Here is a 22,782-nt window from a genome sequence, read left to right on the forward strand (position 1 = left end):
CCAGTTGAGATATTAACGCATTGCATATGTTGGTGTGTCTGTTAAGAAACTAACTGACACCAACATTAACCTTTTAACAACTTTAATACTATTTTTAAACAATTTAAAATGGCCGCTGTCCAACGCCTGTAAATCCTGCAGCGCCTCGGCGGTAGTCATGGTGCGTCTGTAGCGGCGTCTGTACCCAGACATGTTGGATATAATCCCACATCAAGTGTAGACTATTTCTCTGCACTGGAGGGTGCTAGTGTGTTTCTAGGACACAGCAACAAACTTCACGAAGGAAATGACGCAACAACACAAGTCATGAATACTGACATGACGCACACGATGACGCGCAAATTACGAGACGGTCATTTTGACCGCTCATGGTCGTTTTAGGTAGATCTTATCATAACTTTTTTTGTGTGCGATTGAGCTAAAACTCATTTTAATGCAAATATATGCAATTTTAGGAGCATTCGGGGGGCCACAGGTCTGTATCTGTTTTTCCTCCACAAAGTTATTAAACTTTGAAAATCCCAAAACGGTCATAATGACCGCCTTGGCCGTTCTAGTGTCAAAGCTTGAGTCAGTTCATGCTGATACAGCACTTATGTATGTCAGTACACGTTGTGTTCAGATGAACTGATTCAACCTTCTGTGACGTTCTTACCTGGATTATTACTCAATTTTCTCTCGGGGATAAATAAAGTATTCTGACTCTGTTCTGATTATCGAGATGCATGAAGATATTAACTTAACGTGTTTTTCAATAGTGGAAAACTGGAGAATACGCCAAAAAAAATTAGAAGTTATTTTATGCAATAGCAAGAGAAAGTGATGGAATACGTTTTCTCAGCAAAGCTAATGGATCAATTCTGCATTCAGTGGCAGCCTGTGCGTGATTAAAGCCTTGTACTTTGAATCATCCAACGCTGAAAAAGAGGCACAGATATATCGTTACTTCAAATGCACCAACCATTTTCCCTCATCCCCATTCAGGTTCAGTTGCCTTTCATGTTTTAGACCTCAGTGACAGGTGAGTTGGCAGAACCTTGTGTGGGTGTTCGTGCCGGGCCTTGCGGTGGCTCCCACAAGGCCCGGCGCTACAGCAGCAAGACAGCCTGAGATGGGCCAGCTCTTGCTCTTTCTAAGTGTTGGTGGGGAATGGGTGAAAGATGCTTTCAGCGACTATTCTCCAGATTTTTCAAGCCGATTAGAATGGTGAAAGTCTTCTAATTATCTTTGTTGTTTTGTTGTTGTTGTTTGTTTCGTTGCTTGCCTCATGACGTCACCCACGTATGAGATGGAGGGGGGCAGGCAACAACAACTTAGTTTTGTATAGGAGCCCAAAGGACGCTTTACACTTGATAAGAACACAAAAAAGAAGATTAAAACAAAGATTAAAAGACTAAAGACCACAGGCCTTAGTAAAAAGGCAGCTTTTCAGTAGTCTTTTAAAATTGTCCAGAGAAGCAGTGTTGTGGATCTCTGCTGGAATAGAGTTCCTAAGGGTGGGGACTGCCACACTAAAGGCTCTATCCCCAAAAGTCCACAAACTAGTGTGGGAGATGGAAAGCAAGCCCGTGTCTGCGGACTTCAGATTCCGGGACAGAATATAGGGGTTGAGGAGGTCTGATAGGTACTGGCAGGTAAGGGCATGGAGGGATTTATAGGTGAGGAGGATAATTTTATGGGAAATGCGGGATTTGATTGGGAGCCAGTGAAGGTGGACAAGGGTGGGAGTGATGTGTTGCCAGGGCTTGGTGCGGGTGAGCACCCTGACAGCTGAGTTCTGCACATACTGAAGCGTGTCTAGGGCTTTGCTAGATACCCCAGACAGGACTCCACTGCAATAATCCAGACGGGAGGTGATGAAGACATGGATGAGGGTCTCTGCCACGGAGTCTGAGAGTAATGCCCAGAGTCTGAAGATGTTTTTGAGGGGAAAGTAAGCAGATTTGGTGACGGATTTGATGTGTGACTGGAATGAGAGGGTGGGAGTCCAGAAAACACCAAGGTTGTGGACTTCTCGGGAAGGGCTGATGGAGCAGCCATCCACACTGAGGAAGAGATCTCCAACCTTCTGGAGCAGTGCCTTTGGAGCCACTACCATGAACGCAGTCTTATTGCTATTTAGCTTGAGTAGATTTGATGACATCCATGTGTTTATTTGGTGGAGGCAGTTGACAAGGGATTGTGGGGGGAGCTGAGAGGATGGTCTAGTGCTGAGATAAAGCTGTGGGTCATTAGCGTAGCAATGGAAACTTGAACCACGCTGGCCGATGATCTGACCAAGGGGGAGTATGTAGATGGTAAAGAGAAGGGTTCCAAGCACGGAGCCTTATGGCACGCCTTGGTTGACTGCGACTAGGGTGGAATTGGAGTCTCTGATGGTGACAAATTGTTACCTGTTGGTGAGATATGGCTGGAACCAGGAGAGAGCTACACTAGTGAGGCCTGGGTATTCAGATAAGCAGTTGAGGAGAATGGTGTGGGAAACAAGTGTCGAAGGCTGCAGAAATGTCCAGGAGGATGAGAACACCGATGTGGCCGGAATCAGCAGTAATGAGGAGGTCATTGGTGATTTTGATAAGGACGGTCTCCGTGCTGTGGTGTGCTCTGAAGCCAGATTCGAGGGGATTCATAGAGCTCATGGTTGGACATGTGGCAAGGGTTTCAACTCCGGGTTAGGGGTGCAGCAACTTCTCTGATGTGTATACTTTTTTAATGGTTTTGAAACAGCTCACAGTTATAATTGTCTTGTTTTTGTAATGATATCATATGACCCCCATGGTGACCTTGAAACATGGATGAGTCAATAAATCTGAATAGTCTTGATGCATGCTCAATATTCCAAGTAAGAAAATCAAAGAAAGTTGAATCAGTTCCTCTGGATACAGCGTTTACTGACAGATATGTTTCATCATCATTTAAGTGACCACTTCAGTCTAAACTGACTGCAGGTGTCCCCACCCTCATAAACAATAGAGTGACTGCAGGTACCCCCACCCTTATAAACAATACAGTGACTGCAGGTATCCCCACCCTTATAAACAATAGAGTGGCTGCAGGTGTCCCCATCCTTATAAACAATAGAGTGACTGCAGGTGTCCCCACCCTTATAAACATTACAGTGGCTGCAGGTGTCCCCACCCTTATAAACAATACAGTGGCTGCAGGTGTCCCCACCCTTATAAACAATAGAGTGACTGCAGGTACCCCCACCCTCATAAACAATACAGTGACTGCAGGTGTCCCCACTCTTATAAACAATACAGTGACTGCAGGTGTCCCCACCCTTATAAACAATACAGTGACTGCAGGTATCCCCACCCTTATAAACAGTAGAGTGACTGCAGGTACCCCAACCCTTATAAACAATGCAGTTGCATTATGACCAAAACCAATGACCAGTTTCATATACAAATATGGGCGTGACCATTAACTAGAGTTTCATGACCATGTGTACTATTCACAGAGGATTTGTGGGTGTTTGCAGTCACAGCATTGCAAGATGGCGACAGATTTGTATTTTGAGGAAACTAAACAGACGCTGGCCAAGCAGATGCCACAACACAGAAGAGCTAACGCGTCAAGCCAGGACTCCACAGTCTACACCATCTACAGACCAGTGGCCACTCTCAAGGATGAGGATGTGCACATGCTTGATAGAGAGGAACGCTGGTTTGAACAGGGAGTCAAAGAGGCCATCTATGTGAAGACGGAAGACCATCCCTGAGTCCTTGGGGGGGGGGTACATCTCTCACCATCTTACAATGTGGGATTGTAAACATTCCCAGATCCTCTGTTAATCTTTCTTGAGCCTCTCTTGAATAGTAGGAATAGTCTAATAGTCTCCTCATGTTTATGGAGCACCCTTATCCACTTGACTGACTCGCAATATGGCTTTGTGCACGGGCGCGCGTGTGTGTGTGTGTGTGTGAGAGAGAGAGAGACAGACAGAGAGAGAGCAAGAGAGAGGGGGAGAGAGAGAGATTGACATTACAAAAGTGGTAGAGGGAGTGTGCTTTTGGGGGAAAGGGAAACGAAGATGGGACACATAGTCAGGCAGACCTTTACACAATCTTTTATCCCTCCACAATAAGCAACTGCACTTCAACATCAAGGACTGCCCACCTGTATGCATTAGAGATCAATGGTCCAGTCACACACCCCAGAAGTAACACACCCCAGAAGTAACACATCCCACAAGTCACACATCCCTGAAGTCACACATCCCTGAAGTCACACATCCCTGAAGTCACACACCCCAGAAATCACACACCCCAGAAGTGACACATCCCTGAAGTCCCACGTCCCTGAACTCACACACCCCAGAAGTCACACATCCCTGAAGTCACACATCCGAAGTCACACACCCCAGAGGTCACACATCCCTGAAGTCACACATCCCACAAGTCACACATCCCTGAAGTCACACACCCCTGAAGTCACACACCCCAGAAATCACACACCCCAGAAGTCACACATCCCTGAAGTCCCACGTCCCTGAACTCACACACCCCAGAAGTCACACATCCCTGAAGTCACACATCCCACAAGTCACACATCCCTGAAGTCACACATCCCACAAGTCACACATCCCACAAGTCACACATCCCTGAAGTCACATATCCCACAAGTCACACATCCCACAAGTCACACATCCCTGAAGTCACACACCCCAGAGGTCACACATCCCTGAAGTCACACATCCCACAAGTCACACATCCCTGAAGTCACACATACCTGAACTTACACATCCCTGTAGTCACACATCCCTGAACTCACACATACCTGAACTCACAGATCCATGAACTTACACATTCCTGAGGTCACACATACCTAAGGTTTGGTATCGTCTGAAAATGTTCGATACAAATACCAAAACCAATACCTCCAATTCGATACGATGCCTAAACGATACTTTTTTCCATACTATATATTATAAAAACCTTATAGGATTATCAGCAAACTACTTTTCTATACAACGAACACCATGATTCATTGACACATTGTGCTATTTTGGCTCTGTACTCTAGCACTTTGAGATTGAAAGGATACAATGACAGTGAGGTCAACATGCAGGCTGACATCTTAAATGTATGTTTGCTCATTCTCATTTAGCATTCTTATGCAGGAAGATAAGCATATCTGTCCTTTCTGGCAGGAGGCGGGTCCTTTCTACACTAATTGTGTCCCCAGCTGTTGAGAATGTTCGCTCAACCGGAGTGGAGGATGCTTGGGGACACAAATACCTAGCACTTAGACCTAACAAGACTGGTAAAGGCTCCTTTCTCTCCAACCACCAGATTACTGGATTTGTTGAGGTCAACACATTAGGTAGGCTTCTATATACAGCTCCAACTCCTTTCTTGCCCTCTCTGCTTCAGTCTGCACGTTTGTGCTGACACCCTCCACATTACCGCTGACGGTTAGGGTCCTGTCTTCGTCGTCAGAGTTCATGTATTTACTGTTACTTTTCCTAGTAGATCGTTGCAAATGTAACTTACCTAAAAGATAGAGATTCAACTGTATTGAAGGGCTGCAACCCCTTAACTATGAAGCAGGTTAGTCCACGGTGGTGTAGCGGTCTAAGCATCGGCTTTGTGTCGAGGGTCAGTTGCCCACTGGGGGCCGGGGTTCGCGCCTCGGTCTCGTCAGATCCGACTATGGCCGGACTCGATGAAGCAGCGATCATTGGCTACGCTTTCTTCGGGAGGGGGGCGGAGTCGGCTTGTGTTCGTCACATGAATGCGTCTCTATGTGTGTGTCGGAAAAGCTGGAGTCGCCTTGTCACGGAAGTGGCAAGGAGTCTCCTTCGAGATGCAGTTGGCGAACGCATGCAGTACGAGGGTGGGTGTTTGAATTAAAATAGGGATCTATTGGCCACTAAATTGGGAGAAAAAGGGAAAAATCAGAAATAATATTCTTTTTAAAAAACTGAAGCGGGTTACAGCCCCGTGACATTCCCCTCTCTTTTCTTTCCTCATCTCAGCATCGGTACTAGCCGAAGAGAACGGAGTCACGGAGACTTGACTTGGCTCGACTTGGCGATCTACGCTACTGCAGGCTTGGAGTAGGGACGAATGACAAAGGAGATAAAGTCAGGAAAATGCAGAGCTAACATTATCTTCTTTTTTTTAACCTCGGACTGCTAACTGTTAACTAAAGTTAGCTAGTGCTAGCTACATTAGCTTCATTTTTATAACCTAGCGTAGCTAAGGTTCTATGACGTTAGACTAGCTTCATTTATGTTTTACCTCAGACATACAGCTAACTGTTGACTAAAGTTAGCTAGTGCTAGCTACATTAGCTTCATTTTTATAACCTAGCGTAGCTAAGGTTCTATGACGTTAGACTAGCTTCATTTATGTTTTACCTCAGACATACAGCTAACTGTTAACTAAAGTTAGCTAGTGCTAGCTACATTAGCTTCATTTTTATAACCTAGCGTAGCTAAGGTTCTATGACGTTAGACTAGCTTCATTTCTGTTTTACCTCAGACATACAGCTAACTGTTAACTAAAGTTAGCTAGTGCTAGCTACATTAGCTTCATTTTTTTAACCTAGCGTAGCTAAGGTTCTATGACGTTAGACTAGCTTCATTTCTGTTTTACCTCAGACATACAGCTAACTGTTAACTAAAGTTAGCTAGTGCTAGCTACATTAGCTTCATTTTTATAACCTAGCGTAACCAAGGTTCTATGACGTTAGACTAGCTTCATTTCTGTTTTACCTCAGACATACAGCTAACTGTTAACTAAAGTTAGCTAGTGCTAGTTACATTAGCTTCATTTTTATAACCTAGCGTAGCTAAGGTTCTATGACGTTAGACTAGCTTCATTTCTGTTTTACCTCAGACATACAGCTAACTGTTAACTAAAGTTAGCTAGTGCTAGCTACATTAGCTTCATTTTTATAACCTAGCGTAACTAAGGTTCTATGGCATTAGACTAGCTTCATTTCTGTTTTACCTCAGACATACAGCTAACGTTAGAACCAGAAACACGTGACAGAACCGTCCTTACCTGTTTCCTCATTGCTAGCAGTGGCACCAGAAGACCCAGTGGCCGTCGTCCCAGAGCTAACGCTAGCGTTGGCAGCAGCACGGACATTAACGTTATCAAACACAGAGCAGTTGTCCACTCGTAATGTTTGTCCACGCGTGATGTTTCATCATATTCGACGCGTTCCCAGACTTGCCTTTGATGAAGGCTTTGCCGCGGTGGCATTTTACTGTGTCAGCTTTGCTGTTTATTTTTATACTTAAGTGTAGCCTCGCTTTGGAGCGCATCTTGCCCGCGAGTTTTCAGCTCCAACTAGTCACTCACGAGACACACACGCATACCAAATAGCTTCATGCTGATTTGTCAGTCTGTGTACAACAACGCCGGCAGTGATTGGCTGGCTGCGATAGCGTTCACGTCGTCTACCGTAAAGTATCGAAATTTGGCACCGTTTTTTTCCAGAGTTTGATACTCGGTAGGACCGAGATATTTCGGTCGCTGCCATATGGGCACCGTTTTCGATTCCCAACCCTACACATACCTGAAGTCACACATCCCTGAGGTCACACATCCCTGAAGTCACACATCCCTGAAGTCACACATCCCTGAAGTCACACATCCCTGAAATCAAACATCCCTGAGGACACACATCCCTGAGGTCACATTTCCCTGAGGTCACACATCCCTAAGGTCACATTTCCTGCAGTCACACGTCCCTGAAGTCTGCATGACCCAACATTAACTCATCTTCTGTGACATATCATATTAGATCAACTTTGGTTGTTCAAGTTAAAATGTGTGTGTGTGTGTGTGTGTGTGTGTGTGTGTGTGTGTGTGTGTGTGTGTGTGTGTGTGTGTGTGTGTGTGTGTGTGTGTCTTAGCTGGGTGTTGTTGAAATAAAAAGCCAGGCTAGCTGTGAGGAGCAGAGAAACCAGCCTCTTTATAACATGAAACACACTCTCACATATCGTGTCGAACACGAAGCGCACAATAAAATGCAAACATGTATGTGGGTGTAGTTTCACTTCTCATCCACTTCTCTTTCTCTTTGATTCCCTGCCACCCCCCCCCCGCTCTCTCTCTCTCTCTCTCTCTCTCTCTCTCTCTCTCTCTCTCTCTCTCTCTCTCTCTCTCTCTCTCTCTCTCTCTCTCTCTCTCTCTCTCTCTCTCTCTCAATCTCTCTCACACTTTATGCCCGTGTCCTTATCTCGCTCCAGAGTATTTTTACATCTGCTGCTCTCTTCTTTATCCCCCATCCCCCCGCTCCTTGCCACCCTCTCCTTTCTGTCGCTCTGTCTTGTTATCGCACTTGTTCTCTATTTCAGAGTTGGGCTGTTTGTGGAGACTGTGTGTGTGTGTCTGTGTGTGAGTGTGTGTGTCTGTGTGTGTCTGTATATGTGTGTCTGTATATGTGTGTGTGAGTGTGCGTGTGTGTGTGTGTGTGTGTGTGAGTGTGTGTGTTTGTGTGTGTGTGTGTGTGTCTGTATGTGTGTCTGTATGTGTGTGTGTGTGTGTGTGTGTGTGTGTGTGTGTGTGTGTGTGTGTCTGTGTCTGTGTGTGTGTGTGTTTGTGTGTATGTGTGAGAGTGTGTGTGTCTGTATGTGTGTGTGTGTGAGTGTGTGTGTGTGTCTGTATGTGTGTGTGTGTGTGTGTGTGTCTGTGGAGTGTCACCTCAAGCATTATTCGCACACATACACGCATGAACATGCTGTTGCACTCACACGCACGCACGCACGCACGCACGCACACACACACACACAGCATGAGCCTGGCATCTAAGCTTCCTCCTCTGCACCCTGAGGGGTATCCACCGTTCAGAACCCGGCCTTTGTATCCACCCTTGCTTGGCTCACAACGGCATCACAGCGGCATCACAGCAGCATCACAGCAGCATCACAGCGGCATCACAGCGGGGTCACAGCAGCATCACAGCAGCATCACAGCGGGGTCACAGCAGCATCACAGCAGCATCACAGCGGGGTCACAGCAGCATCACAGCGGGGTCACAGCGGCATCACAGCAGCATCACAGCAGCATCACAGCGGGGTCACAGCGGCATCACAGCAGGGTCACAGCAGCATCACAGCGGCGTCACAGCAGCATCACAGCAGGGTCACAGCAGCATCACAGCGGGGTCACAGCGGCATCACAGCAGCATCACAGCAGCATCACAGCGGGGTCACAGCAGCATCACAGCGGGGTCACAGCAGCATCACAATGGGGTCACAGCAGCATCACAGCGGCATCACAGCGGCATCACAGTGGCATCTCAGCGGCTTCACAGTGGGGTCACAGTGGTATCACAGCGGCATCACAGCGGGGTCACAGTGGCATCACAGCGGCATCACAGCGGGGTCACAGTGGGGTCACAGCGGCACCACAGCACCACAGGGCGCAGCACCACGCGGCACAGCATGGCGTGGCCCTCCACACTTCAGTGCGTTGCGGCGTGTTCCAACACAACATGGTGTTGTTCACATCACATCAGACCCCCTCTGCCTGGAAACCCCTCACACTGACAAAACACATCGCAGCCACTGGGCCACAGTACTGTAACTCAGTCACCGAGACACAGAAGCCCCGCCAGCCAACACGCAGAGCTGGGACATATGGACGGGTGTTATCAGTATAAGCATTTCCTCACGGTGCTAATAAGCCTCAGCGAGCTGTGAAAACGTGCTCCTCTCGGGTTCCTTCTGGCTGAGCATCTGCAGCGTGTCCCCACAGCGCAGCCTGTGTGGCTACATTACTGATGCGCTTCACGCTTGCTGTCATAATGAGGCTCAAACTGAGTCTGACTGATCGAATACCACTTGGTTATGTGAGGCACGCTGAGCCTTGTAGGCAGGTTGTTCTGTGAAGGGTTCCCGTACACACTGTGCTGCCGCACTACGGTATGAGCGCAGAATAGTTAATAATAAGAATTACTCCGGAGAGGTTTGAGTGCTGAAATTCAGGGGTTTTTTGTTCACTTGTTTCTCTTTCTTCTTGCCAAATTATACTGTTTAAACTAAATACAAAACTCTGTGGACCTGTACCCACATTCATGCTGAATGTGAGTAAAAAAAAAAAGAAGCTCGAGAGCACAAGGTTTCAAAACTATACCTTATTTTAAAGGAACATGTTGAAATACTTGAAATACGTGGGGCCATGATTATCACCATCGCTGTAATGGGCATATTGTTGTTTTTTCCACATCATCATCATTGGCGATCTCTCGGAGTCGAGTATGAGCGTCCTCCCTCTGGGTCCCTCTGGGTCTTCAGGTGGATGTAGAGGCCGATCCTGGAGCTGTGTAATGGGAGGACACCTGTACATGACAGCTTTTTACGGAGTGGCTGATGCGGCTGCAGCCACCACAAGGTCATTAGCAAGGGGTGGCCAGAGTCCAATGACAGGGAGAGTAAAGACGATAGGGGACCGTCCTCTGTTGCTGCCTTCATCCACCTTCACTGCCGTTGTGACCTGGACACATCTTCCGCCAGTTCCATCGTTGAGCTCCTTGTTGGATCACGCTTCGTCTGGAACCTCCCCCTTGACACTTTACATATATTGTTTATGTACAATATGAAAATCAATGGTCCCAACACTGAGCCTTAGGGCGCTCCACACCTAACCTTCAGAAATTGTGATTTGAAGTTTTGAATTTGTATTATTTGTAAAGCGCTTTGAGTGGCTGTTGCAGCTAAAAAGTGCTATATAAAATGTAACGATTGATTGATTGATTGATTGATTTATTGATTTATTGATTGACCTATGCACCTTGATCCTACCAGGAGCCAAGCTCTGGACGGTATAGCTCTTGGGGTCATTGGTGCATGCAAGCTTCTCCACCATGGCAAGGTGGCGATCCACATCATCTCTCTTTAGGAAATCAAAACACATCCAAAATGTAATCTTTAGATGTGTTGCTGATCAAAGGTAGACAGACTTTTGTGAGTTTCATGGCAATGCAACTAGATCTGACCCATCAAGACTAATTCACCAGAAGACTGAATTAGGCTTGATGGATCAAGTTTCTTGACTAATACACTAAGGCAGTAGCCCTAAAATCCATAAACAAAATGTCAAATTCTTAAGAATAGTAAAACCAACAAGTACTAATTTAGATAATAAAGTCAGTCTTGATCACTGATGGAGATGTCAGCTGGTTCTTTATTGAGGTATATCTAATGCAGCATAACCTTTTACAGGCCTGTAATTAAGCCTACTGGGGTGGCAGTGGCTCAGAGGTAGAACAGGTCGTCTGGTAAATACAGATGCCCGTTTGATCCTCTGTTCGTGTTGACAAAAATATCCAGGTGTTGAGGGCGTCTGGGTAGCGTAGCGGTCTATTCTGTTGCCTACCGACATGGGGATCGCCGGTTCGAATCCCCGTGTTACCTCTGGCTTGGACGAGCGTCCCTACAGACACAATTAGCCGTGTCTGCGGGTGGGAAGCCGATGTGGGTACGTGCCTTGGTCTCTGCACAAGCGCCTCCTCTGGTCGGTCCGGGCGCCTGTTCGGGGGAGGGGGAACTGGGGGGAATAGCGAGATCCTCCCATGTCCTACGTCCCCCTGGCGAAACTCCTCACTCTCAGGTGAAAAGAAGCGGCTGGTGACTCCACATGTATGGGAGGAGGCATGTGGTAGTCTGCAGCCCTCCCCGGAACGGCAGAGGGGGTGGAGCAGCAACCGGGACAGCTCGGAAGAGTGGGGTGATTGGCTGGATACAACCGGGGAGAAAAAGGGGGAACCCCCCCCCCCACAAAAAATAAATGCCAGGTGTCCCTGAGCCAGACACCTTAGCCCTAACTGCTCCAGATGATCTGGTTGTTACCTTGCATGGTTAACGCCTCCATATGTGTAAGAGTGTGTGTGTGTGTGTGTGTGTGTGTGTGTGTGTATGTCTGTGGGGGGGGGGGGGTGAATACGAGGCATTCAGTGGTTGTAAAGCGCTTTGATTGGCTGTTGCAGCCAGAAAAGCGCTATATAAAATGCAGTTACTGAACTTAGAACCACATTCTGGCAGATAGCTTGAGAGACAAACCCGCTGATTAACAGGTGAATAGTTGAATCTTCCTCTGTTGTCCTCTCCAGTGGACGGTGCTATCCATCGTGCTGCAGGTCCCAAGCTAAGGAACGAGTGTGCTACCCTGAACGGCTGTGAGACTGGACAAGCCAAGATCACCTGTGGCTATGGTCTCCCTGCAAAGTGTGAGTACAACGCGCATGCGCGAGCTTGTGTGTGTGTGTGTGTGTGTGTGTGTGTGTGTGTGCCAGAAATCACTTCCGTCAAGGCCAAAAAACTCCGCTATCGCAAAAACGCAGGTTTGACACATTAATCTTATTGCGAAATTGTATATTTGTAATATTATCTGGATCATACATTCTCTGGTGAGATACTTTTTTTAAAAAAAGTCCTTTCTCAAAGTAGCCTCCACTCAGAAACGTGTTTTCTGATGTTGGCGTCCTCTAAAATGTCTGGCCTTGACTATAAAGACTTGTGTCTGCAGAGTGTGTCGCTAGAGTGGTATTTTCACAGTCCCTCTGCTGGAGGAGGAGCTGTCTGTGCACTTCCCTAGAATCTGAGGTTCAAACGCGCCCCGGGAATGCTAGATTTGGTACGTCACAAATCCGAACGCAAATCGCTGTCTAATATGCAGATGAGGGTTGGGCAGAGAAACCTGAAGAAACCTGCGCATGGCAGACTGGTCAGCACAGAGAGCGAGTTTGCGTTAGCATAGTGAACGTTTGGCTGCAAGCATGGTAGTGTGTGCAGTTTTTGGATGGACCCTGGAGCCTCCTTCCACTATCTACTAAACAAATCCAACTATGCTGCTGAAATGGTTGGAACTTATGTACAGACGTGGGGCTCACATGCCTGCGAACCTGGAGGGACTGCGTACCTGCAGTGCTCATTTCAGCGAGGAGTGCGTCCTTAGCCTCATGCCACCGTCACTGGGTTTTCACAAGAAACTCGTTTTGAAGTCTGACGCTGCGCCGACGGTTTGTCCCGGGACAGCGAGGGGGAGTCAGTCTGTAAGTTACGTATTCATTTTACTCAGCAACAGTCAAATGAAAGCTTTCTACATACGTATGTCCTTTGTGACTTATAAATAGCCTTAACGACTTGTAGCGAATTCGGAGGCGGGGGGGGGGGCAGCCGGGAAACCGCCGCAGCCAGGACGCGAACCCGGATCTCCCGCACCACGTGCGACAACGACCTTGTAATGTCCGTAGACGCCTTGTCTTACTGACATAAGAATAATTCAAGAATGAGCCGACTTCGTAGGTTCTTAACTGTGTAGCTTTTACTAGCGTTCATCCGACATACAACCTTCGTAACATGCGCTTCTCACTTCCTGTATACGTCACACGCACTGCACGTACACCCGTGAGTAGGTCAAGTTAAACACGTGACTGTTATGTATGCACACATCGACAGTGCTGCATTTGATTTGGTGCTGTTCTATTGTGCTGGGATCGATTGGTGATGCCTGCGGGCTCTGGGTTGTTTGATCGGGTCTGCCTTTGATGCTGTGTCAGTCTAAATAAAGAATGCCACGGAGAGGTTGTGTCGAGCGACAGCGCTGTGTCCTGACGTGATTTCTAAATACAATATTGGCGACGAGGATGGCTGATATCTCTCTCCCACCACCTGCCCCCTTCCTGGCGTTACCTGGCGAGCCTCCGGTACCATGGACTCGCTGGCTACATAGTTTTGAAAATTACATCATCGCCTCAGGGCTCGACGACGTGAGCCAGGCTAGGAAGACGGCTCTGTTGCTTCACTGCTTGGGAGCAGAGGGTCATCGTGTGCTCGGGACTCTGGGGAACGTCACAAGCTTTGCCGAAGCTGTGGGACTTATGAGCACCCATTTCGCTGCTCCACAGAGTGCCCTCCTTCGGCGATTTATATTCCGTCAGCGACACCAACTGCCTGGTGAGTCTGTGCGGCAGTACGTAGCTAATTTGCGAGGGCTAGCTAGCTCATGCAAGTTTGGCGCGCTTCAGGACGAGATGGTTCGCGACCAGCTAATCGAACACACCAACAACGCAAAGGTGCGTGAGACTCTCCTGCTGGAAAAAGATGATCTGCTGCTGTCCAGAGCAATTACCATCGCACTACAGGTTGAGGGAGCAGCTGAGTGTGCTGCTATGCTAAATACACAGCAAGTGGCCACCTCCAGTCAAGCTGCCAACGACTCCTCCCTCTACTCACGGCTGCCCCTCGGGACGCAACCCAGCCAGAGCGAGGCGGGCGCCGACTCCACTGGGGACGTCTTGCAACTGCAACGACGGCGTTCTCGGCCCCGCCCTCAACAGTCCTGTGGTAACTGTGGGTCTCGGTCTCATGTTTCAAGGGCTCAGAACTGCCCTGCCCGTGGCCAGACATGCCGTAGCTGCGGTAAGCACAATCACTTTGCCAACGTCTGTCGATCTTCCCCGGCTGGGTCAGAGGGCCACACCCCCCAGTCTTCAACCGCCGTCATTCACAAGGTGAGCTCTGGGCCAGTGTCATTCAAATCATGCACAGTCAACATTAATGATGTGTGCATCCCCCTGCTGTTGGACACCGGTGCAAGTGTGTCTCTCCTGAATGTTGATACCTACAGTCAATTTTTCGGTTCACTGCCACTGTCCGCACCCTCAGCTGTCCTCTGTGGGTATGGTGACTCCAAAATCGATCTGGTTGGCTCTCTCCAAGTGACTGTCCGCTATGGAACCAAGCTGGTGCCCAATGCAGTTTTTCATGTGGCACGCCGTGGGGCCAACCTGATGGGCCTGGACCTGTTCTCCGCTCTGGGGTTTTCCCTCTTAGACACAAGGGGGGCAGCAATCCTGACTGTCGCCACACCTTGGCAGCAGAAGTGGCCATCGCTGTTTATGGGGCTGGGCTGCCTCTCCGCCTTCACCCATCAACCTCTCCTCAACCCTGCTGTGAAATCTGTCATCCAACCACTGCGCCACATCCCGTTGGCTCTCCGTGATGGGGTCTCCGCCGAGCTGCAACAACTGCTGGAAGCTGGCATCATTGAACCGGTGGACGCGTCACCTTGGGTCTCAAACCTCGTGGTGGCTAAGAAGAAGTCGGGGGGCCTGCGTGTCTGCGTCGATCTACGTGCAGTAAATAAGGCAGTGGTCCCTGATAAGTATCCACTGCCCACCTCAGAAGAACTCACTGCTCAGTTCTATGGCTCTGAGGTGTTCTCCAAGCTCGACCTCAGACAGGGGTACTTACAGGTGCCCCTCCACCCCAGCAGCCGAAACCTCACAGCCTTTGTGACACATGCAGGAGTGTTTCGCTACACCAGGATGCCTTTCGGTCTCAGCTCCGCCCCTAGCTGCTTCCAGAAAATCATGGTCTCCGTGCTGGCTGGCATACTGGGCGTGGCCATTTATCTGGACGATATAGTGGTACACGGGCCCACCAGTGAAATCCACGACAAGCGCCTTAACATGGTCTTCGCAGCCCTGTCCAAGCACAAGCTAACTCTCAATGCTGAGAAATGTGTCCTCTCTGTACCAGCCATCGACTTCGTTGGGTTCCGGCTGTCAGCGAGCGGTGTAACTCCACTACAATCCAACGTGGACGCCATTCAGGCCATCCCTGAGCCCAGCTCGGCCGCCCAGGTCGCCTCCTTCCTGGGTATGACAAGTTACTACCTGAGGTTTCTTCCCCAGTACTCTGCGACCACAGCCCCCCTGCGCCAGCTGCTGCGTAAGGACGAGCCATGGGTGTGGTCAAAGGCATGCAGTGACGCTGTGCGTGATCTCAAGACTCAACTGACTTCACCACCAGTGTTGGCTCACTTCGACATCTCCAGCTCCACCTTTGTGACCTGTGACGCATCAGCCACAGCGATAGGGGCCGTGCTGTCTCAAACCCAGAACGGTGTGGAGAAGCCCATTGCCTTCGCCTCCCGTGCCCTCAACCTGACTGAGCAGCGGTACTCCGTGGGTGAGCGTGAGGCGTTAGCCTGTATCTGGGCTTGTGAAAGGTGGCACCTCTACCTCTATGGCCGCTCCTTCACCCTCAGGACAGATCACCAGGCCCTGACAGCGCTGCTGTCCACATCTGGGACAGGCCACAAACCCCTGAGGCTGCACCGCTGGTCTGACCGCCTCCGCCAGTACAACTTCAGCCTGCAGTTCACCCCAGGCAGAGACAATGTTGTCGCCGACCTGCTCTCTCGCTCTGTCTCCACCCCAGCTCCACAGACGGACACTGACTGTGTGGAAAAGGACATTGTCCAAATGCTACACACACCCCTCCAGGCCACTGTCTCTCTGCAGGAGCTGAGGGCAGCCTCCGAACAGGACCCTGTCCTCTCCCAGCTCCGCACCTACATCCAGAACGGCTGGCCTCACAAGGTCCCAGAGGAGCTGGCTGCGTTCGCCCGAGTCAGACAGGAGCTCTCCTGCTGGAACGACACCTGCGTGGCACGTGGGTTTTGCACAGTGGTCCCAGCTGCTCTCCGTGCACGTGTTTTGAATACGGCGCATGAAGGCCACCTGGGCATTGTGAAACTGAAACAGCGCTGCCGAGACCTGGTGTGGTGGCCGGGGATAGACAGAGATATTGAGGCTCTGGTGAAGGACTGTTCTGCCTGCCTTGTGAGTGGCAAGACTGGCCACCAGGCTCCCCCACCCCTGCAACCTCTCGCCTGGCCCTCTCAGCCCTGGGAACACCTGCAGTTGGACATTTGTGGTGAGATCCATGGAGTTCCCCACCACCAACGCTTCATGGTGGTCGCCTACGATCTACACTCAAAATGGCCTGAACTCACCACTTCCGGCACTGTGACCTCACAGATCATCATCGACTTCCTGGACTCTCTTTTCTCTCGCTGGGGCCTCCCAAAGGCCATCACCACTGACAACGGCCCTCAGCTGGTCTCTGCTGAGTTCACTGCTTATCTCGACAGCAAGGGCATCCGTCATATACGCACTGCGTACTACCACCCCCAGGCCAATGGCGGCGTTGAACGTTTTCACCAGTCACTGAAGAACGGCCTCAGAGCACACATGGCCCAAGGGTGCTCTTTCACGCAGGCCATCCGTCACACTCTGCTGCACTATCGGGCCACACAGCACTCGACCACAGGCGTCTCCCCAGCCTCTCTCATGCTAGGCCGGGAACTGTGCATGCCCCTTGACAGGCTCCGCCCCTCCACACCTCAGGCACCTCCCTCTGGGGTCAGAGCCTCAGTCACTCGTCAGCAGACGCGGATGAAGCAACGGTTTGACCAGTCAAAACGAACCAGGGTGCCAGACATCAATGTGTCAGACTGGGTCAGGGTCCGCAGGCCCCACAGGGACAATAAAATGGCTTCATACTGGTCCTCTCCTCTCCAAGTCACCCGTCAGCTGGGCCCAGCCACTTACCTCCTCAGCGATGGCACTCGGTGGCACGCCAGTCGTCTACGGAAGGTGTCAGCTCCGCCACACACAGCTGGTGACACAACCATAGCCATTCCCTCAGCATGGCGAGACGCCCCGGGGCTTCATGCAGCTCCTACACGGGCCCCAGACATTTCTGGGCCTCAGCTTCCCCTGCCATCTCCCTCCCCACCTCGGCCTGACCAGCCTCAGGCCGCCCCGCGACCTGTTCGCACACGTTTACGCCCTGGCCACCTAGAGGACTTTGTGTCAACCTTTCATGTTTGAAATCCTGCCGGGGGGGGGGGGGGAAATGTTATGTATGCACACATCGACAGTGCTGCATTTGATTTGGTGCTGTTCTATTGTGCTGGGATCGATTGGTGATGCCTGCGGGCTCTGGGTTGTTTGATCGGGTCTGCCTTTGATGCTGTGTCAGTCTAAATAAAGAATGCCACGGAGAGGTTGTGTCGAGCGACAGCGCTGTGTCCTGACGTGATTTCTAAATACAATAGTGACCTTTCATTCATTACATCTCCCCCTCTAAGATGATTTTCTAACCTGTATATCAGCCCCCTTTTCACAAAAAAAATAAAAAATCCCCCACAGTACACAAGTCCATACGCCTCACAAATCCAGCCGGATTGCAGGCTTGCTCACCCTGCCAGAGCGAGTAACATGTGGTGTGGAAGTTGGCATTTCTGCTGCTCGGGACTCATCCGTGTTTCCACTCTCCCCTGGAGTGACATGGTCAGGATCCCTGCTGACAAAGGTGAGTGTTTTAGGTGTGGCCAACAGGTGGCGCCTGTTCCTTCTGTAATGTTCACCTTGAGCTGTCTCCACTATGTAGGATCTGGGAGTGGAGCTCTGACTGTGAACAACTGCTGGCATTGTCCATGTTTTCTGTCCATCAGGTTTGGTGAGTACTGCGTCACCCGAGTTCAGTGGGCGCAGTGTCCGCACGCCGTTCCTGCGGTTGTAGTAGAAAGCCTGCCTCGATTTGGCTGCGGCGTCAGCGGTTTTGATCAGTTCCTCTTTAGGCCAGGCCGGTTTCAGGTTATGCTGCAATGTGGGTAAGGTGGTTCTGAGTCTCCTACCCATGAGCAATTCCGCTGGACTGGCTCCAGTGGAAGAAGAGGGTGTAGCTCTGTATGTCAACAGGGCGAGGAGAGGGTCTTCCTGCCTTAATATGCTTTTGGCTATCTGAACAGCCCTCTCTGCCTGTCCATTACTCTGGGGGTAGTGTGGGCTTGAAGTCACCTGGATGAAATCATAATCCTTACTGAACCTCCTCATCTCTTCTGAAACTAGCTGTGGCCCATTATCACTAACTACAATTTCAGGGATACCAAAACGTGCAAATGTAGCCTTCAGCCTAGCTACAACCTGACTGCTAGTAGTTGTTGGTAGATTTAGGATCTCCAAAAACCTGGAATAATAGTCAGACACTATCAAGTAGTTTTGCTTTTTGTACTCACACAGGTCTATGCCAACTTTCTGCCATGGTCTGGATGGGAGCTCACTTGACATTAAAGGCTCTTTTCTCTGTGTGTTCTTGTGTTCTCTGCAGAATTGACATTGCTGTATCTTTGTTGTAATGTGCTCTGTCATTTTGGACCACCACACTGACTGGCTAGCTCTCTCTCCGCACTTAACTATCCCCTGGTGCCCGTCGTGTATTCTGTCTAAGATCACCTCCCTCATCTCTGTGGGAATGACGATACGACTGCCTCTGATGAATTAACCATCTACCTCAGATAACTCCCCTCTCACCTGATAAAAGTCTCTGACTGTCTCCGGCACTTTATCGACATACTCAGGCCAGCCGTGTCTGATGAAGCCCAACACTGTCTGGAGCTGCAGATCCCCATCCGTGCTCTGTTTTATCTCCTGCATCCTTTGAGGTGTGGCAGGCACCTGTCACACGATGGCATCAATGTGCGCTGCAACATCATCATGAGAAGCACCATCTCCGTAGCATTGCTCTGGGCCTCTGGAGAGTGCATCAGCCACAGCTAAAGTTTTGCCTGGTGCGTATTCAGCCACTGCATTGAAACGCATCAGCCTCATTAACAGTCTCTGGCACCTAATGGGCACATTATCCAAGTCTTTGCTGTTCATGAGAGGCACTAGTGGTTTATGATCGGTGACAAGTCTGAAATTGTCAAGCCCAAACAAGTACTTCTCGAACCTTTCACATGCCCAGACGCTGGCTAAGCACTCTTTCTCGATCTGTGCGTACCTTGTCTCTGCGTCACTCAGCCGTCGGGAGCAGTAGGCCACGGGCTTCCAGTGTTCCCTGTGCTGCTGGAGCAGAACGCCTCCCAGCCCGTAGCTGCTGGCATCTGCTGACACCACCGTAGCCTTAGTGACGTCATAAAAGGTGAGTACCGGGGCGGTGGCGAGTGCTGCTTTAAGGTCTTGGAATGCTGTGTTCTGTGCAGGTCCCCACAGCCACTCTGTCGTTGCTTTAAGCAGTCCATAAAGCGGCTGACCTACAGTGGACAGCTCTGGGACGTATTTTGCCAAATAGTTCACCATCCCGAGGAACCTCTTGAGTTCCGTCACGTTCTGGGGCTGAGGAAAGTTCTCTATTCCGGCCACTTTGTCCGGGTCAGGTCTGATGCCTGCCTCGTTGATGATATGACCAAGGAAGCGGACTTGTTTCTGTTTGAACTTGCATTTCGCTTGGTTCAGTTTGAGACCTGCTGTTTCAATGACCCCCAGCGCCTCTGCTAGGCGCCGGTCATGGATTTCCTCAGTCTCTCCATGTATAAGGATGTCATCCATGTACACATCTGTGCCCTCTAGCCCGGTCAGAGTTTCCGCCATCTTTCTCTGGAAAATCTCTGGAGCACTCGTTATACCAAATGGAAGGCGGCAGAAAGCATACCTCCCAAATGGGGTGATGAAAGTGGTGAGCCCCCTGCTGTCTTCATGCAAGGGGATCTGGTAAAACCCACTTGCTGCATCCAACGTTGTGAAGAACTTTGACCCTGCGAGCCTTGGCATTATTTCCTCCATAGTGGGCAGCACGTATTTCTCACGTTTCACCGCTCGATTCAGCCTCCTGAGGTCAGCGCAGCAGCGAACCTCTTTCTTGTTCGGTTTCAGCACCGGCACCATAGCGGCGCACCATTCTGTGGGCTGAGTCACTTTTTCAATAATGCCCTCATTTTCCATGCGCTGCAGTTCTTTCTTAACCAGTGGTACAAGTGGCAGCGGTATCCGTCTGGCTGTATGCACCGCGTATGGCTGGGCACCCTCCACCAGAGCTATTTTCACTGGGTCTGTTTTCAGCAGTCCACTTGAACCGAAAACTCCACTGACCTCATTCATCCGCTTCACTAGACCCATCTCCACTGCCTCTGGACGACTCAGCAGACAGCTGCCTCTCCCCTTGATCACATACACTGGAAAGGAGTATTGTTTCTCCTTGTAGTTGGTTGTGGCTTGAAACTGTCCTATGCAGCTGATGTTTCCACCTGGGCTTATGAAGCATGTGTCAGGAGGTCCCAGTTTTATGTTTGGCTTCAGCTTTTTAAATGTCCCTTGGTTGATAACAGTAGCGTCAGCCCCCGTGTCAATTTTAAAGGTTATTGGTACATCACTTATTGTTAAACTAACAGTCCAATCTTCCTGACTGCTCTCTTTGCCAACTTCTCCCAGAAAGTACAGCTGTTTAACCTCTTCAGTGACTTCTCTCACCGCTTTAGAGTGACATACACGCTCCCAATGTCCCTTTTTATGACACTTGTTGCACTTACTGTTCGTTGCAGGACACTTCCGCTCATCGGTGTGCTGCGTCTTGCCGCACCTCCCGCATTCATCTACTTTGTTGGTTGCAGGTCTGTGTTACGGGTCTAGATAGATCGATGCCATCGGCTATCCACTAGTTTACCTTAGATACACATGACCCGCGCTCAGGAACATGTTACATCACTTTGAATATACTTGGCTGCACTGAGCAACTCGTGTGTGTGTCATTCTTTATAAGATAGCCTACTGAAACATGGTGCCAGAAGTCGGAGAACTTATTTCTTATTTTACTAGCTCGCATGTTTAAGTTTGTAGGCCTGAGTAGGTCACATGTCGGAGGATTCCGATTCAGAGCAAAGTACTTCTGCTGAAGACGTTGTCACAGAGGAGCTAACGCTAGCATTACCGGCGCCGATAGCATCACATACAATGGCAGCTAACGTGAATATTCCACCACCGTCCCCGATGAGCTTCACAGGCGATTGGAGTGTCAATTGGGACATTTTTCGGGCCGAATATGAAGACTACGTCCTCGTCACGGGCATACTTGGCAAGGACAAGAAAATACAAGCGGCTGCTCTAAGAAGTGTGATGGGAAGTGAATGCAGGCATATTTACCGCCACAATCTGAACCTCTCAGAAGATGATCAAGGGGATCCTGACGCCATACTGAGAGAGTTGGGGAAATACTTCAAGCCAGCAAAAAACACAATATACGAGAGGTACATTTTCGGGAGTTGCAAGCAGGAGGAAGGAGAATTGTTTGATACCTTTGTGACGAGACTGAGAGAGAGGGCAGCAACTTGTGAGTATGGACTGTTGAAAGATGAAATGATCCGTGATAAGATAGTCCTGGGAGTTGCAAGCGAGGCCGTTAGGCGCAGGCTGTTGAGAGAGAAGGATTTGAACATGGTCACAGCTATTGACATGTGTAGCGCAGCAGAACAAACTGACATCCGTATGAGAGCAATGGAGTTTGCAACAACACCGCAGCCGGAGGCAGTGCATACCGTTGCTAGGCAACCCAGACAAAACCAATGGAAACAGAGCAATCCACCCAGAACAGCAGGAGATGCAGGCAATTGCAAATATTGTGGCAGCTCGCATTCAAGGGGCAGAGAGCATTGCCCGGCCTTCGGGAAACAATGTAGGTCATGTGGGACACTTAATCACTTTTCTAAAGTGTGCTTAAAGAGCAAAAAGGGGCATGCTGAGGGCAAGGTAAACTGTGTGGAATACACAGAAGAACCCCCAGAGCATAGTAATGATGCAGATGATCTGTACATGTTTGAGTCAATCGGCGCAGTGCACACCAAAGGAAAGAAGTGGTTTGTGACTCTGAAACTCCACGACAAGCCACAACAATGTCAGCTGGACTCTGGAGCCACCTGCAATGTAATGGGCTTTCAAGACAAGAAAAGGCTGGCCCCAAACACACCTCTCCGCCCGAGTGACACCAGACTGAAGCTGTATTCGGGGGAAACGCTGAGCTCTATGGGCGCCTTTGAGACTGACTGTACTGTGAGAGGACAAACACACAAGCTCTCATTCGAAATAGTGAGGACCAGCCAACATCCTCTTCTGTCAGGCTCCACCTGTGAACGCTTAGGGCTCATGCATTTCACAATTCCAGAGGATGTGCTCAAAATGGAACACACACAA

General features: G+C 49.7%; 1 protein-coding gene across 1 annotated transcript in view; it reads left to right on the top strand.

Annotated features, from left to right (window-relative positions):
* The window catches only part of macrod1 (mono-ADP ribosylhydrolase 1), a 1,391,372-nt gene that overhangs the window by 660,346 nt on the left and 708,244 nt on the right, over window positions 1–22,782 (top strand). The window contains exon 5 of the mRNA XM_056277967.1: window positions 12,076–12,192. Within this exon, the coding sequence (XP_056133942.1) occupies window positions 12,076–12,192 (117 nt within the window). The remainder of the gene's footprint in view (window positions 1–12,075; window positions 12,193–22,782) is intronic.

Source organism: Lampris incognitus, chromosome 1 (genome assembly GCF_029633865.1).
Source record: "Lampris incognitus isolate fLamInc1 chromosome 1, fLamInc1.hap2, whole genome shotgun sequence".
Taxonomy (NCBI): domain Eukaryota; kingdom Metazoa; phylum Chordata; class Actinopteri; order Lampriformes; family Lampridae; genus Lampris; species Lampris incognitus.